Here is a 12,294-nt window from a genome sequence, read left to right as displayed (position 1 = left end):
ACTACACCCCTTTACTAGATGTCTTCCTTCCCTGTCTCATGTCCCCACTCCCCTGCTGGCACTTCCTGGGATCACTTCCCAAATAAACCACTTACCCCTGGGACAGCTTCCGGGAGACCACAATGTAAGGCGCTAGAACAACGAAGACCCCAAGGGCTACCTCACCCCCAGCTTTGCCTGCAGCACTTTGGAAGGAAGTTCTCCCAGCTGCCAGGAGAAAGAAGCAAAGCCCTGCATATCCCTTCCAGGAGCTTGTCCCCAAGGGAGGAAGTTTGAAAACAAAACAAAACAAAACAAAACACATCATGCTGCTTGGACCTACCTGTCCCCTCTTCAAAGCAGGTGGTATGAAATTTTCCCATATAAAATTCTAACCCTATGATTGCAAAAATAAGGATTGCAAAAAATAGGAGGAGGCCAATCTGCAGCAGGGGGATCATTGCCTTCATGATCGACTTCAGGACGACTTGTAAACCTGAGAAGACACAGAGAGAGCCCCCATGGCTCTGTGAGCAAGCACCCCAAACCCTAGGAACCCAGAGCACACGCGAGGCTGGGGGTGGGGCAATGATGAGGGACCACACTCGCTGGTCATCATAAAATGGGAACAAGCCCTCCTAATATTTTAAGGCACTTCTTATTTTAAAATATTTTTAAAGTATTTGACATATGCTCTCATTTGATGACATTTTAGGCAAGGAAGGAGTGGAAATGGATTGCTTTCTAAGCCATATTCCTGGGTGTTGGGAAGCTTTTACCCAGAGCAGGGTGACTTTTCCTAATTTTTCCCACCAAGAGGGGGCGTCTTTTCCTAATTCATGCAGAGGCACCAGCAAGGCTAGCTGTACCTCTGCACGGGGAAGACAGTCCATGTCCCAGTTCCAGTCCTGAGAAACCAGACATGACTTCATTGGCTTCTAACACAACCCCATGAAGTGGGCACCCGTGTAAAATTATCCCCATTTTGCAGAGCTGGGAAGCAAGTCTGAGAGAGGTGATTCATCCAAGGGCGTCAGAAATAACAGAGCTGGGACTTAAACCCAGGTCTGAGTGATGTCAGGTGGTATGTTTGTAGCCACTGTGCTATCAGGAAGGTGTATGGTTAAAATTAGGGTTCAAACAAAAAGCCTAAGGCCTTGCTTCTTGATTAGAAGAACTTCACACGGCTCATGATTAGCACCTCCTGATGGGTGGAAGCCACAGGGACCCGCAACGTATGGGTGATGCTAATGGAGGTGGTATGGCGAAGTGGTTAAGGCTCTGGACACTGGTTGTGGTTAGTGCCTAGGCCAGGCCGGGTATCCTCCACCTCTGCTGTGCCCCCCTTCCAGCTGCTGTGGGTGTTGGCTGCTAATAGCTCCCAGCTGCCCCTCCTCTTTATACAACTGCCTTTGGTTATCAAGAGCTGCCTTAACCGAGCAGCCACTGTCTTCTCGGCATTCCCCACCCACCGCCCCCAATAAGTGACCAGAGAAGGATGAAAGGCCAGCAGTCCCTCTGCCTCAGGTTCGAGGATAACTCTGGTGCTACTCACACTCCAGAGCTCCCCACGGGATCAGGTTGAGACTACATCCTTGCTCGGCATCTTTCCCCATCCCATCCTGCTGCCCTCATTCTCTCTCTCCTGATGGCACTCTCCAGATAAAGCAGGGCCACCTAGGCACCTAGCTAAGTCTGCATCGAGGGGACCCGACCTAGTCATCTACTTACTAGCAATGTGACCTTCAGCAAGTCAGGTCACCATTCTGAATCTTGGTTTCTTCATCTGTAAATGGGGACTGGAATAGCACCTCCCTCTCATGATTAAATGAGAGAGCACATATCTGGCAAAGTACCACCAGAGGTGGTGAAATTTTTGTTAGTATTAGCTTGGGGATGACCCTTAATGCAATGCTGGCAGCTCCTGGAATCCTACGAACACCTAAGCAGAAGTGCCTTCTTTCTACCAAAAGACCTTGCTGGTGGTCGTCTGGGAGATCTCACTCTTTAAATCCAGATGGCAATGAACCTGACAAACGAAGCCAATGAGATGTAAAATGGAACTGATAATAGAACCTACATCACAGGCTTGTTGTGAGGACAAATGAATTTTTAAAATGGCAAATACTTAGAACAGTGCCTGGCACATAGTACATGCTTTTAAAATTAGTAGTAGTAGTACTAACTGAGGCAGTGGGACAGAAGGTCGACCCTGTTTTGTTTTGGTTTTTGGCAGCACAACCTGCATCTGACCCTGAATATGGCAGCTGCACCTAAAGGGTGGGGCAGAAGCACCCTTGGAGGAGGAGAAAGCAAGCAGATGGGACGAGTATGGGCTCTGGAGCTCATCACTGTCAAGTTGTCAGAGCTCAGGTGCAGAATTTAACCTGTCTGAGCGTCAGCTTTTTCATTTGTAAAATGTGTTCATTGGGCGATTGGGAAGACAAACTAAGATAATGCATGTAAAGTTCTCTCTACAGTGTCCAGTATGCAGCAGGTGCTCAGTAGATGGTCACAGTCACTGCCACCAGTGTTACTGGCCAGGCTCGGGGTCACACTTGCTAACACCTAGTCCTGCCGTTCTCAGCCACATGACGCTGCTCAAATTATTTAGCTGCTCTGAGCCTCAGTTTCCACATCTGTAAAATGGAGATATCAGCACTCTCTCCCAACATCACAGAATCATGAGTACTGACTGAGATGTATCAGCATGGCTCCTGACAGACAGCAGGTGCTCAATAAACAGGTGCTGTGGTTATAGGTGAGGCTCCTGGCTTGCTTCCAGAAGCTCATGGAGACCTGCTACCAGGTTCCTGGGGGTCCCTTGGGAGCTTCCCCCCAAGAGAAGGCTGCCTTGGCACAAGCTGGGAAGCAAGCACTCAGGGGCCACTTCTGAGATGTTCTGCAGAGGGGAAACTGAGGACTCCCGGGACCCCTGAGCAGACCCCTTGCCAGGGTCGGAAACTCACGCACTTGGGATTCCAGACACCAGCTTGAGCGGCCTCAGCACTCGAACTGCCCTCAGCGTCCGTAGGTCAAACTCCGTCCCAACTGTCGCCAAGATGCTGGAAGAAAGAAGCCAGAGTGGAAAACAGAGGGTGGGTTTCAGGGTCAGAGGGGAATGGGATTTGATGTCGTTTATCGGCTAGGTGACCACAGGTGGGTGACTTTACTTTGCTGGCCTCAGTTTCGTCTTCCATGTTAACCGTACCTGCCTTATAGGATAAAAGGTGATTTATAATGACCCCAACAAGGTGTGTGGTTGATGGTGGTAATAAACACTGGATTGAGAGGAATAGAAGCGTCCTGTTGCACATGGTCAGGATGACGTTCAATATATTTCACAATGCACAATCGGAACGAATCGTGGGGAGGCCCAGGGGTCCTGGGGAGGGGCCAGGGAGAATGGCAGACCCTTTGGAGCTCAGCACCCTTTATCAACTGGCAGGAAAGTGGTTCAGTATTAGGAGCCCAGCCTGCATGGGGTTCAAATCCCAGCTCTGCCATTTCCCAGCTGGGTGACTTTGGACAAGCCAGGACACCTCTCTGTGCCTCAGTTTCCTCTTTTATAGAACAGGGATAATAATAGTACTGACATTGCCTCAAAGAGGTGTGAGGATTAAATGGACTGATACATGTGCTGTGATCAGCATGGTGCCCGGCACACAGGAAGTGTGCTAAGCTACTCGGAAATAAATGAAAATGAAAAAAAAAAAAAAAAAAAAACCACAGGAAACCAAACCAAACAATGAGTGTGGCTCTGCTGGTGTGCAGCTGAGGGAGTGTGAGGAGGCTGGTGTGGCTGGCTGGAGCCAAGCCAGCCAGGGTGACAGCAAGAGGAGGTGAGGGCAGGGTGGTGACGGGCAGATCGTGCAGGGCCCTGTGGGCCATGGTGCGGACTCTGGTTCCTTCTCCAAGTGACATAGGAGCCATGGAGGGTTCTGAGCACTAGAGGGTTGGGACATGACATGAATTACAAGAAGGCCCCCTAAGGGGCAAGGCCAGAAGCTGGGAGACGGCGGGGGAAGGGGCCACTGCACTTCCAGGTGAGCCGTGGCGGGTCTGGGTCAGGCTGCGCTGGACACAGGGGTAGCACTGAGATGAACGTGACCCCACCCTCAGGTGACCTCACAAGTGGGTGAGGTTCAAGCATGAATCCCTCTGGCCCCAGGCTGCAGGAGAATGAGGAGGACCTGAATACAGACAGGAGGGCTGGGGACAGCATCACCACGGAGCCCAAGTACGAGGAGGTAGCACAGCACAAAATCTCAGATCTAGAGTTAAACCCTGGCCCTGCATGTTCTCATTGTGTGGCTTTTGTCCTAACCTGTTCAAGCCTCAGAAATGCAGATAATCCGACCTCCCCCTGGCCCACTGCAATCCTAAACGGCACCTAAGATGTACTATTTTTCATCCTCCATCCTGGAAAGTTGAGAAGGAATTAGGAGGGGATGGAACAGGGTGGAGGGGGGTTGCTGGTGCAGGGAAGGCTTCTGTGGCCAAGAAAGCACCACAGAGACAGAAGCTTCGTTCAGGATATTGGTGGGGAGAAATGGGTGGGCTGGTGTTGGAGGCTGTGAACTGGAGGCTGAGGAAATGGGTCTTATCCTGTGGACAGTGGGAGTCATGTAAGGTTTCAGAGCAGGGGAGGGATGTGATTAGGGTTGGCGTGGTGAAGACAAGGCTGACAGCTGACAGGACAGATGGGCAGTGATGGAGGCAGAGCGAGGAGGGAGCGGTGAGAGCAGGCCAGCGTAATGAGGGCTGGAACTAGGACAAAGGCAGTGGGAGTACAAAGGAGGCCCCAATTTAAATATAGCTGCCATTGATTGCTGGGCATCAGGGAGCTTGCCTGGGCTCATCAAATCCTCCCTGCATCCCAGCAGTCGGCAGGATGAGTCCCATTTTCCAGAGGAAACTAGAGCCTGGAGAAGTTACTAATGCATGAAGGTCCACACCACTGAGCAAGAACTCAAAGCCAGGAACCCAGTTCTCCACCTCACATGGCTCGTTAGATGGGGTGGGGGCCATGGTGGGAAAGGCAGAAAGGAAGAATGGCTTCCTGGTTCTGAATTAGCCACTAAGCAATGGCCATTCATTCAATGAGGGTTTATTGAGCACCTACTATAGGTGCCTGAGGACACTGCCATGCACAGAGACAATGGGAAAACATATGATATGCCAGATGGTGGGAAATGCTATGGAGAACAATATGGCAGCCACCAGGGCTTCCCATGGAAAGATTGAGCGTGGTGGGATAGGAGCAAGAGGACTCAAAGATGCTTGCAAGGTTTTGGCCTGAGCTACCTGAAGGATGGAGTCACTGTAAATTGAGACAGGAAAGGGGTAGGTTTGGAGGAAGGTCAAGACTGGGCTGTGGACACGTTGAGTTTGAGATGCCAGTTTTCTGTGACTCCCTTGTTAAAACCTTCCATTGGCTTCCATCAGGCTTAGAATAAAATCCAAACTCTACCATGACCACAAGACTCCCACTGACTGCCCTGTCCTACCACATATTGGCCACACTGATCTTCTGTTCCTCCAACAGGAAAAGCTCCTTCCCAACATGGGAATGTTATATTGGCCGTTCCTTCTACTGCAAATGCTCGTCCCCTCAACTCTCTCCCTCTTTGCCTTGATGGCCCTCTTCAAATCCTTCAGAGCTCACATTTTGCTTTCTCAAAGAGGATGTCCCTGGCCCCTCTAGCTAAGGAGATCCTTCACTCTCCAGAATTATATTGCTTATTAAGCTGTATTTATTATTCACCTCTTCTAGAATGTGAGCACCATGAAGACAAAGATTTTTTTTTTTTGTAGTACCTCTAGCACCTTTTATGGTCTAGCAGGTACTCAATAAAAATCTGGTAAGTGAGAAAAGAGTAGTGGAAAACAGGGTTATGGTAGACCAGATATCCTAGGGTAGATAGGTCAAATGAAAAAAGCCAAGGGCCTCCAGTGGAATGTTGGGGAAGAGCAACATTTTAAGAGACAATGTGTTGAGGAAGGAGCTTGGTGGAAAAGAGGAAGTCACGGAGCTGGGAGGAGACCCGGCAGAGAGGGTCATTCCTGGAGGTCAAGTTCAAAAGTGTTTTGAGAAAGGCGAGGCCACTGGTCTCCAGGGCAGCCCATGGATGAGTTAGGTGCAAAGGATGAGCAGCATCAGGTCACAGGGAGTCTTGCTGTGGCTGATGGCTGTAGAGAACAAGAGAAGATGAACCAGAAACAAGAGACTGGATATGAGAAAGGAGGATTTTCAGGGTGGGAGACACTAAATATGTTTACATGTCCAGAGAGAGAGGTCGATAATGTATCCCTTTGCCTTTAGAGCTCAGCTGCCTGATATGGTAACCACTAGTCACACACAGCTATTTAAATATACCCTTAATTTAATTTAAGTTAAATCAGACGTTTAGTTCCTCAGTCGCACTAGTTGCACTTACATGTAGCTGTTTAAATATATACTTAAATTAAATTAAATTAAATTAGACATTCAGTCCCTCTGTTGCATTAGACGTATTTCAAGTGCTCCACAGCCACATGTGGACAGTTGATTTCCATCATTGTATAAAGTTCCACTGGATGGCACTGCTCCTGCATGTCCACCCCACCAGGGCAGGAATTTTCATGCTTTGTTCACAGCTGTATCCCCGGTACCTAAAACTGTGCCTGGCATACAGTAGGTGCTCAATAAATGCTTGTTGAATAAATAATAAGGAAGTGGGACATAGGAAAGCCTAGCAATAACTAATAGAGTATATTCTAGAAGAGATGGAAGGCTGGGTAGGAGACAAGACTTGCCTTAAACTAGGAAAAGAATCACGGAAGATACTGATGGTTGTTTATCTAATAGGCAGTCCTACCCCCTCCCTTGCCAGTGGAGTCCGTCTTCCATCAAAGAGTCAGAAAATGCCCAATAGTCTCTTTTCCCCAGGATTCCTTTCGATGGGAGCACTGGTCACATGACTGGGTCATGTGCCTAACAGGACCTGAGTGAAAGCCTGCTGGGAGCTTCTGGGGAAGAGTTTCCCTCCCTCAAGAAGAGTAACATGGCAGGAGACATTCCCTCCTCTTCTTTGGCCTGACAAAGACTTTTGTGTAGACATCCTGGAGCAAGGTGGCCACCTTGGGACCATGAGTGGTAATGGTTACCAGGGAAGTCCTTACACTGGAGATGAAAGAGTGGAAAGATGGGAAGGATTCCTTGGGGACATCACTAAGCTGTGAAGCCAATCCTGCAACCAACCACCCGGCCTCCAGACTTCTTGTAATGTGGATAACAAACGTCCTTTCTAGTGGATAAGAACCAGGCAGCTTAGGTTCAAATCCCCATTCCTCCAATCACTAGCTGTGTGACCCTCAGTTTCCTGAACAGTAAAATGGTGATGACAGTCTTACCCCGATAGGTGTGGGGGTTTATGCAAGATGCTTGGAACTGTGCTTGGAATTTAGTAAGTCCTCCATAAATGTTTGCTCTTTTCTTCACCATCATCATTTTTATTCTTTTTTTTTTTAAGATTTTATTTATTTATTTGAGACAGAATGAGAGAGAGAGAGAGCTCATGAGAGGGGGGAGGGTCAGAGGGAGAAGCAGGCTCCCCGCCGAGCAGGGAGCCCGATGCGGGACTCGATCCAGGGACTCCAGGATCATGACCTGAGCTGAAGGCAGTTGCTTAACCAACTGAGCCACCCAGGCGCCCCCATCATCATTTTTATTCTTGTGTTACTTGTGGCCAAATTATACCAGAACCCACTGATAAAGGCAAGTCGTTGAGTTTTTTCCTTTGTCAGGTTGTATGCTTGTTGCTTTACATACTGAGATCCCATTTTACGCCCCAGTTATCTTTACCAGGTGAGTGTTCTACTCTCATTTTATTGACAGGGAAACTGAGACCCAGGGCGTAGCTACTTGTCCACAGTCACACAGCTAACATGTGGTGCCTGGCTCCTGAGTCTGGCTGTGCTACCTCCACCTCGTTGCCCCTGGTTAACTCCACCACCCTACTTACCCTCTCCCTGGACTTCAGCCAAGCTCATTCCTCCACTACCCCGAGTATAGAAAGGAGCTAGATTTTTCTCTGCTGGCTGGAAGTCAGGATGTCAATAAATATTTGTGGAGGAGCAACTACTATGTGCCAGGTGGGTAAGGAGGGAAACATGTGCAAAGGCCCTGGAGCTGGAGAGACCTCATGGTAAAAGGTGAGATTACTGGCTGAGAAGGAGGGGCGGAGGACAGGAGAATGACAAGGAGGTATCAGTTCAGTCAGAAAGCAGGAGAGAGAATGGGGGCTGCTCTGGATCCCCGACCTCAGGTTAGAAGAAGCACCTGCCAAAATTGACAGGGTCAAATCTTCCTGAGATGGGTACTTAGAAGCATAACTGCTTCTCATGCAGTCTATATTCTTGCCATTCATAGACTGTGTAAATCCTCTTCAAGTTTATTTTTATATCACTTGGCTTTTACCTCCTCTTGGGGAAAGTATTTCTAAAATTCCTTTTAAAAAATCTTCAAACTGGGAGAGTCAAGTCAATTGCTCTCCTCAGTTCATGGCATCTTTCCACCTTTGGTCTGTGCAATGCTCCTCTCTGTTCGTTCATTCATTCATTCATTCCCTCTTATCCCCAAACCCTACTTTCATTTGTCTCCCCCGAGAGACAACCAATATAATGTTTAATTTGGTCTTATTGGAGTGCATTCTTGCAAAACATGTGCTTTATTTTGAGTGCTTATATTTTTAACTTACATTGACGGCACGAAGTTAAAGCATATTCTGTTGTTTCCTGTTTTCACCCAGAACCATGTTTTTAAGCCCTATCCTGGGTGGTCTATTGGATGTGCTATCTGCAGCTTTCACTGGGCCTGGGGCTCTCCATAGGTGCATCCGCCACATCCCCGTTCTCCAGGGATGGACCCCAGGCAGCCTCCAGCTCCCCCCAGATGGTGCTGTAGTGAACATCCTTGTACCGCCCCTACAGACCCGGCAAAAATCTCCCTGGGGTGGGTGCCTGGGAGCATAACTGCTGGTGAGTCTGACTTAACCCAACTTAGCACAGCTGATGACCTTCCACATGGCCCCCCCAGGCCACAGGCCCAGGAGTCGGGCAGGAGCTTCCTCTGTCCTCACATTCTGCTGACCCTTGGCTTATCCATGGTGCTGATTCTTCCCACTATGAGAGGCATACAGAAACACTTGCTGTTTTAATTTTCATCTTTCTGATTACAAATGATTTTAAGTACCACGTCATATACTGATTAGCTTTTCAGACTTCTCTTCCCTAATCTCCCTGATCACAGTTTTTGCCTGTTTTCCTATTGGGGTTGTGTGTTATTCTTGTTGACTTGCAGACATTGCCTTGTATAGTCTTAATCAGTGATGCCCAATATGGCAGCCATTGGCCACATGCAGCTATGGACACTGGAAATGTGGCTGGTGGGTGTGAGGAGCTGAATTTTAAATTGTATTTACTTTTAATTCATTTACATTGAAAACAGTCGCATGTGGCTAAGGGGTAACATAATAGCAGTAAAATATTAATCTCTGGTCAGTTATTTTTCCACCATCCTAGGCACTATTTACAAATTCTACTTTAGTTTTTCCCATGCACTATTCTACAGGATTTATAAATATTACAAATATCAACTTGCTTATAACTTCTAACAACCCCGCAGGTAGATACTATTCTTTCCATTCTACTGATGAGGAAACGGAGGCACAGAGAGGTTGAGTAAATTGCCTGTGGATTCACAGGAAATGGGAAAGGAGGATTGGGATGCGGGCAGTTTGGTTCCTGTCCCCATGATGTTTTTATTCGAACAGAACATTAGTTTTCATCTAATCCATTATTAGTAGTATTATTTTGCCTTAGAGTTTATGCTTTTAAAATCCTGTTTAGGGCGCCTGGGTGGCTCAGATGGTTAAGCGTCTGCCTTCGGCTCAGGTCATGATCCCAGGGTCCTGGGATCGAGTCCCGCATCGGGCTCTCTGCTCCTTGGGGGCCTGCTTCTCCCTCTGCCTCTCTCTCTCTCTCTGTCTCTCATGAATAAATAAATAAAATCTTAAAAAAAAAAAAATCCTGTTTAAGAAGTCTTTCCCCTACTCTGGGCCACACAGATATTCTCCTGTGTTTTCTCCTATGAAGGGGAAGTTCTTTTTTTTTTTTTTTTTTAAGATTTTATTTATTTATTTGACAGAGAGAGACATAGTGAGAGAGGGAACACAAGCAGGGGGAGTGGGAGAGGGAGAAGCAGGCTTCCCGCCGAGCTGGGAGCCCGATGCGGCGCTCGATCCCAGGACTCTGGGATCATGGCAGAAGCTTAACGACTGAGCCACCCAGGTGCCCCTGAAGGGGAAGTTCTGACCACTGACGCGAGGTCCTCTCGAGCACCTTAACCTCTGCACAGAGCCGTTCTTCCACTTTTTTAAAGTAGAGGATTACACAAAAGGACACGTTTCTATTTTCGGTGATTCCTGAAGCTCTCTTAAACCGCACTGTTTTCTTAAATAAAAAGCAGGAACACACGTAAAAATCCCAGAAGGAGCGAGGTAAGTGATTCTAGAAAAGATGGGCCCTCCAGAGGTGTGAGTTTGCTGGGGAGAAGGGGATGGCGGCTGAGCCGAGACAAGCGGGTTCGGAGGATCGGTAGGTTGCCGGCCTGCTGAAGGGCACCGTCGCAATTGCTCGCTGATCGCAAGGCTGGAGGAGGGAGTAGAAGGGAAACCTGTCCCTGAGACACTGGAATGAGAGCGGGGAAGATAACGTGATGACTCAAGGGGGCCAAGTGTCTTCCACATGGAGGGGATCTGTCCAAGTTTGCAAGCAAAGTGTACCAAGTCAGTGTGGAAGGAGAGCCTGAAGGTCCAAATGAGACATCTGATGGAGTAAAGCTCTCGAGGAAATGGACGAGTATGTTTTCAATTTAATTCCCAGACATTTACTGAGCATCTCCTGAGGGAGAGGCACTCCCAGATCAAAATGAAAACAAAAGCTCAATTCTCGCCTGCAGCTGGTGGGAGCTGAGACCAGTCCCACCACTGCACAGAACTGTAAGGGCAGTTTCCACCAGAGCTAAACGGACTCCTCCCGATGACCCAGAAACCCCAGTCCTGGGAACACCTCCCGCCAAAGACAAGCATGAGAGCGTCAACAGTTCTCCGTAATAGCTGCAAAGTGCAGAGCACCCAAATGCCTATCACCCGTGCAGAACATGCAGCCATGACTTTGAACTCTGCGCAGCTCTGGCAACAACACGGGTGGATCTCACACACACAACAGCAAGGGAAGGAAGCCAACAAGAGTGTGCCATGTGATCCCATGTATTTACAATTCAAAAATAAGCGGGACTAATCCATGCTGTCCTATGTCAGGGTGACTGGTGACTGGAGGGGAATGAGAGGGTTTCTGGAGGTTGGGGGTATTCTGTTGCTTGATTTGGGTGCTGGTTATATGAGTGTGTTTAGTTTTGGAAAATCACTCAAGCTGTACCTGTAATGTGTGCTTTTCTGCGTGTATGTTCTACTTCACTATAAAGTTGAAAAAGCAGAATCAGAAGGAAGGTAACATTTACAGAGGCTTGCTGGGGGCCAGGCAGCGTGCATTGTTTTAATCAATCCCGTGACGGCCCTATGAAGTGGGGCCTGTCATTCCTTCTACTTTCCAGATCAGAGAGGTTGAGTCACTGCTCCAAGACCACACATCTGGTACATGGCTAAGCTGGGTTTTGGTCCCACCTCCCATACATTTCTAATTACTCTGCAACACTCCCCAGGCTTGGAAAAGTAGAGGCCATGGATTTCTCTAAGAAAGAGGAGAAAGGAAAAAAAAAAGATGATGATCCTGAGGAAATTGAAAGGAAGGGAGTTCATGAAAGTTGGCAAGATCTCAAGGAATCAGGGGAAGATTGGAACCAGATGTGGGGTGAATTTAATAAGGCAGTGACTAAAGATGAAGACATATTGAGGGATATTGAAGAGGAAAGAAAGGAACCCTTCTCATTGGTTCTCTCAAGACCATTCTGACCTCAGTAATCATTTCCCAACATGGCAACAGCTAACACCTTATATAGTCCTACTTCTCCATAGCCCCATTCATGGGCATTGTCATCATGGCAGGTGGGCTGACACCCATTTTGATGATGAGCAAACTGAGGTTCTAAGATGCCAAGAGCCTTGTCTGAGATCATACACCACTAAGTGTCAGAGCTGACCTTGAACTGAAGCTTTCTGACTCTGCCTCATGGGGTAAGCCTCCAGCCCGGCAAGCAGCTCACTCAACCTCCCTGCTTCTCCCTCTGCTCCTTTATTCCGAGAACCTCCTCCC

General features: G+C 48.2%; 1 protein-coding gene across 2 annotated transcripts in view; it reads right to left on the bottom strand.

The window, feature by feature from the left end:
• The window catches only part of CACNA1A (calcium voltage-gated channel subunit alpha1 A), a 213,900-nt gene that overhangs the window by 114,606 nt on the left and 87,000 nt on the right, over window positions 1-12,294 (bottom strand). For both annotated transcript variants that reach the window (XM_034998421.1, XM_034998422.1), the window contains exons 4-5: window positions 2,953-3,044; window positions 323-475 (exon numbers count right to left, since the gene is read on the bottom strand). In XM_034998421.1, the coding sequence (XP_034854312.1) occupies window positions 323-475; window positions 2,953-3,044 (245 nt within the window). The remainder of the gene's footprint in view (window positions 1-322; window positions 476-2,952; window positions 3,045-12,294) is intronic.

Source organism: Mirounga leonina, unplaced genomic scaffold, assembly GCF_011800145.1.
Source record: "Mirounga leonina isolate KUSES-001 unplaced genomic scaffold, KU_Mleo_1.0 Mir_94, whole genome shotgun sequence".
NCBI classification, from domain to species: Eukaryota; Metazoa; Chordata; class Mammalia; order Carnivora; family Phocidae; genus Mirounga; species Mirounga leonina.
This window is presented reverse-complemented; position numbering and strand designations above follow the sequence as displayed.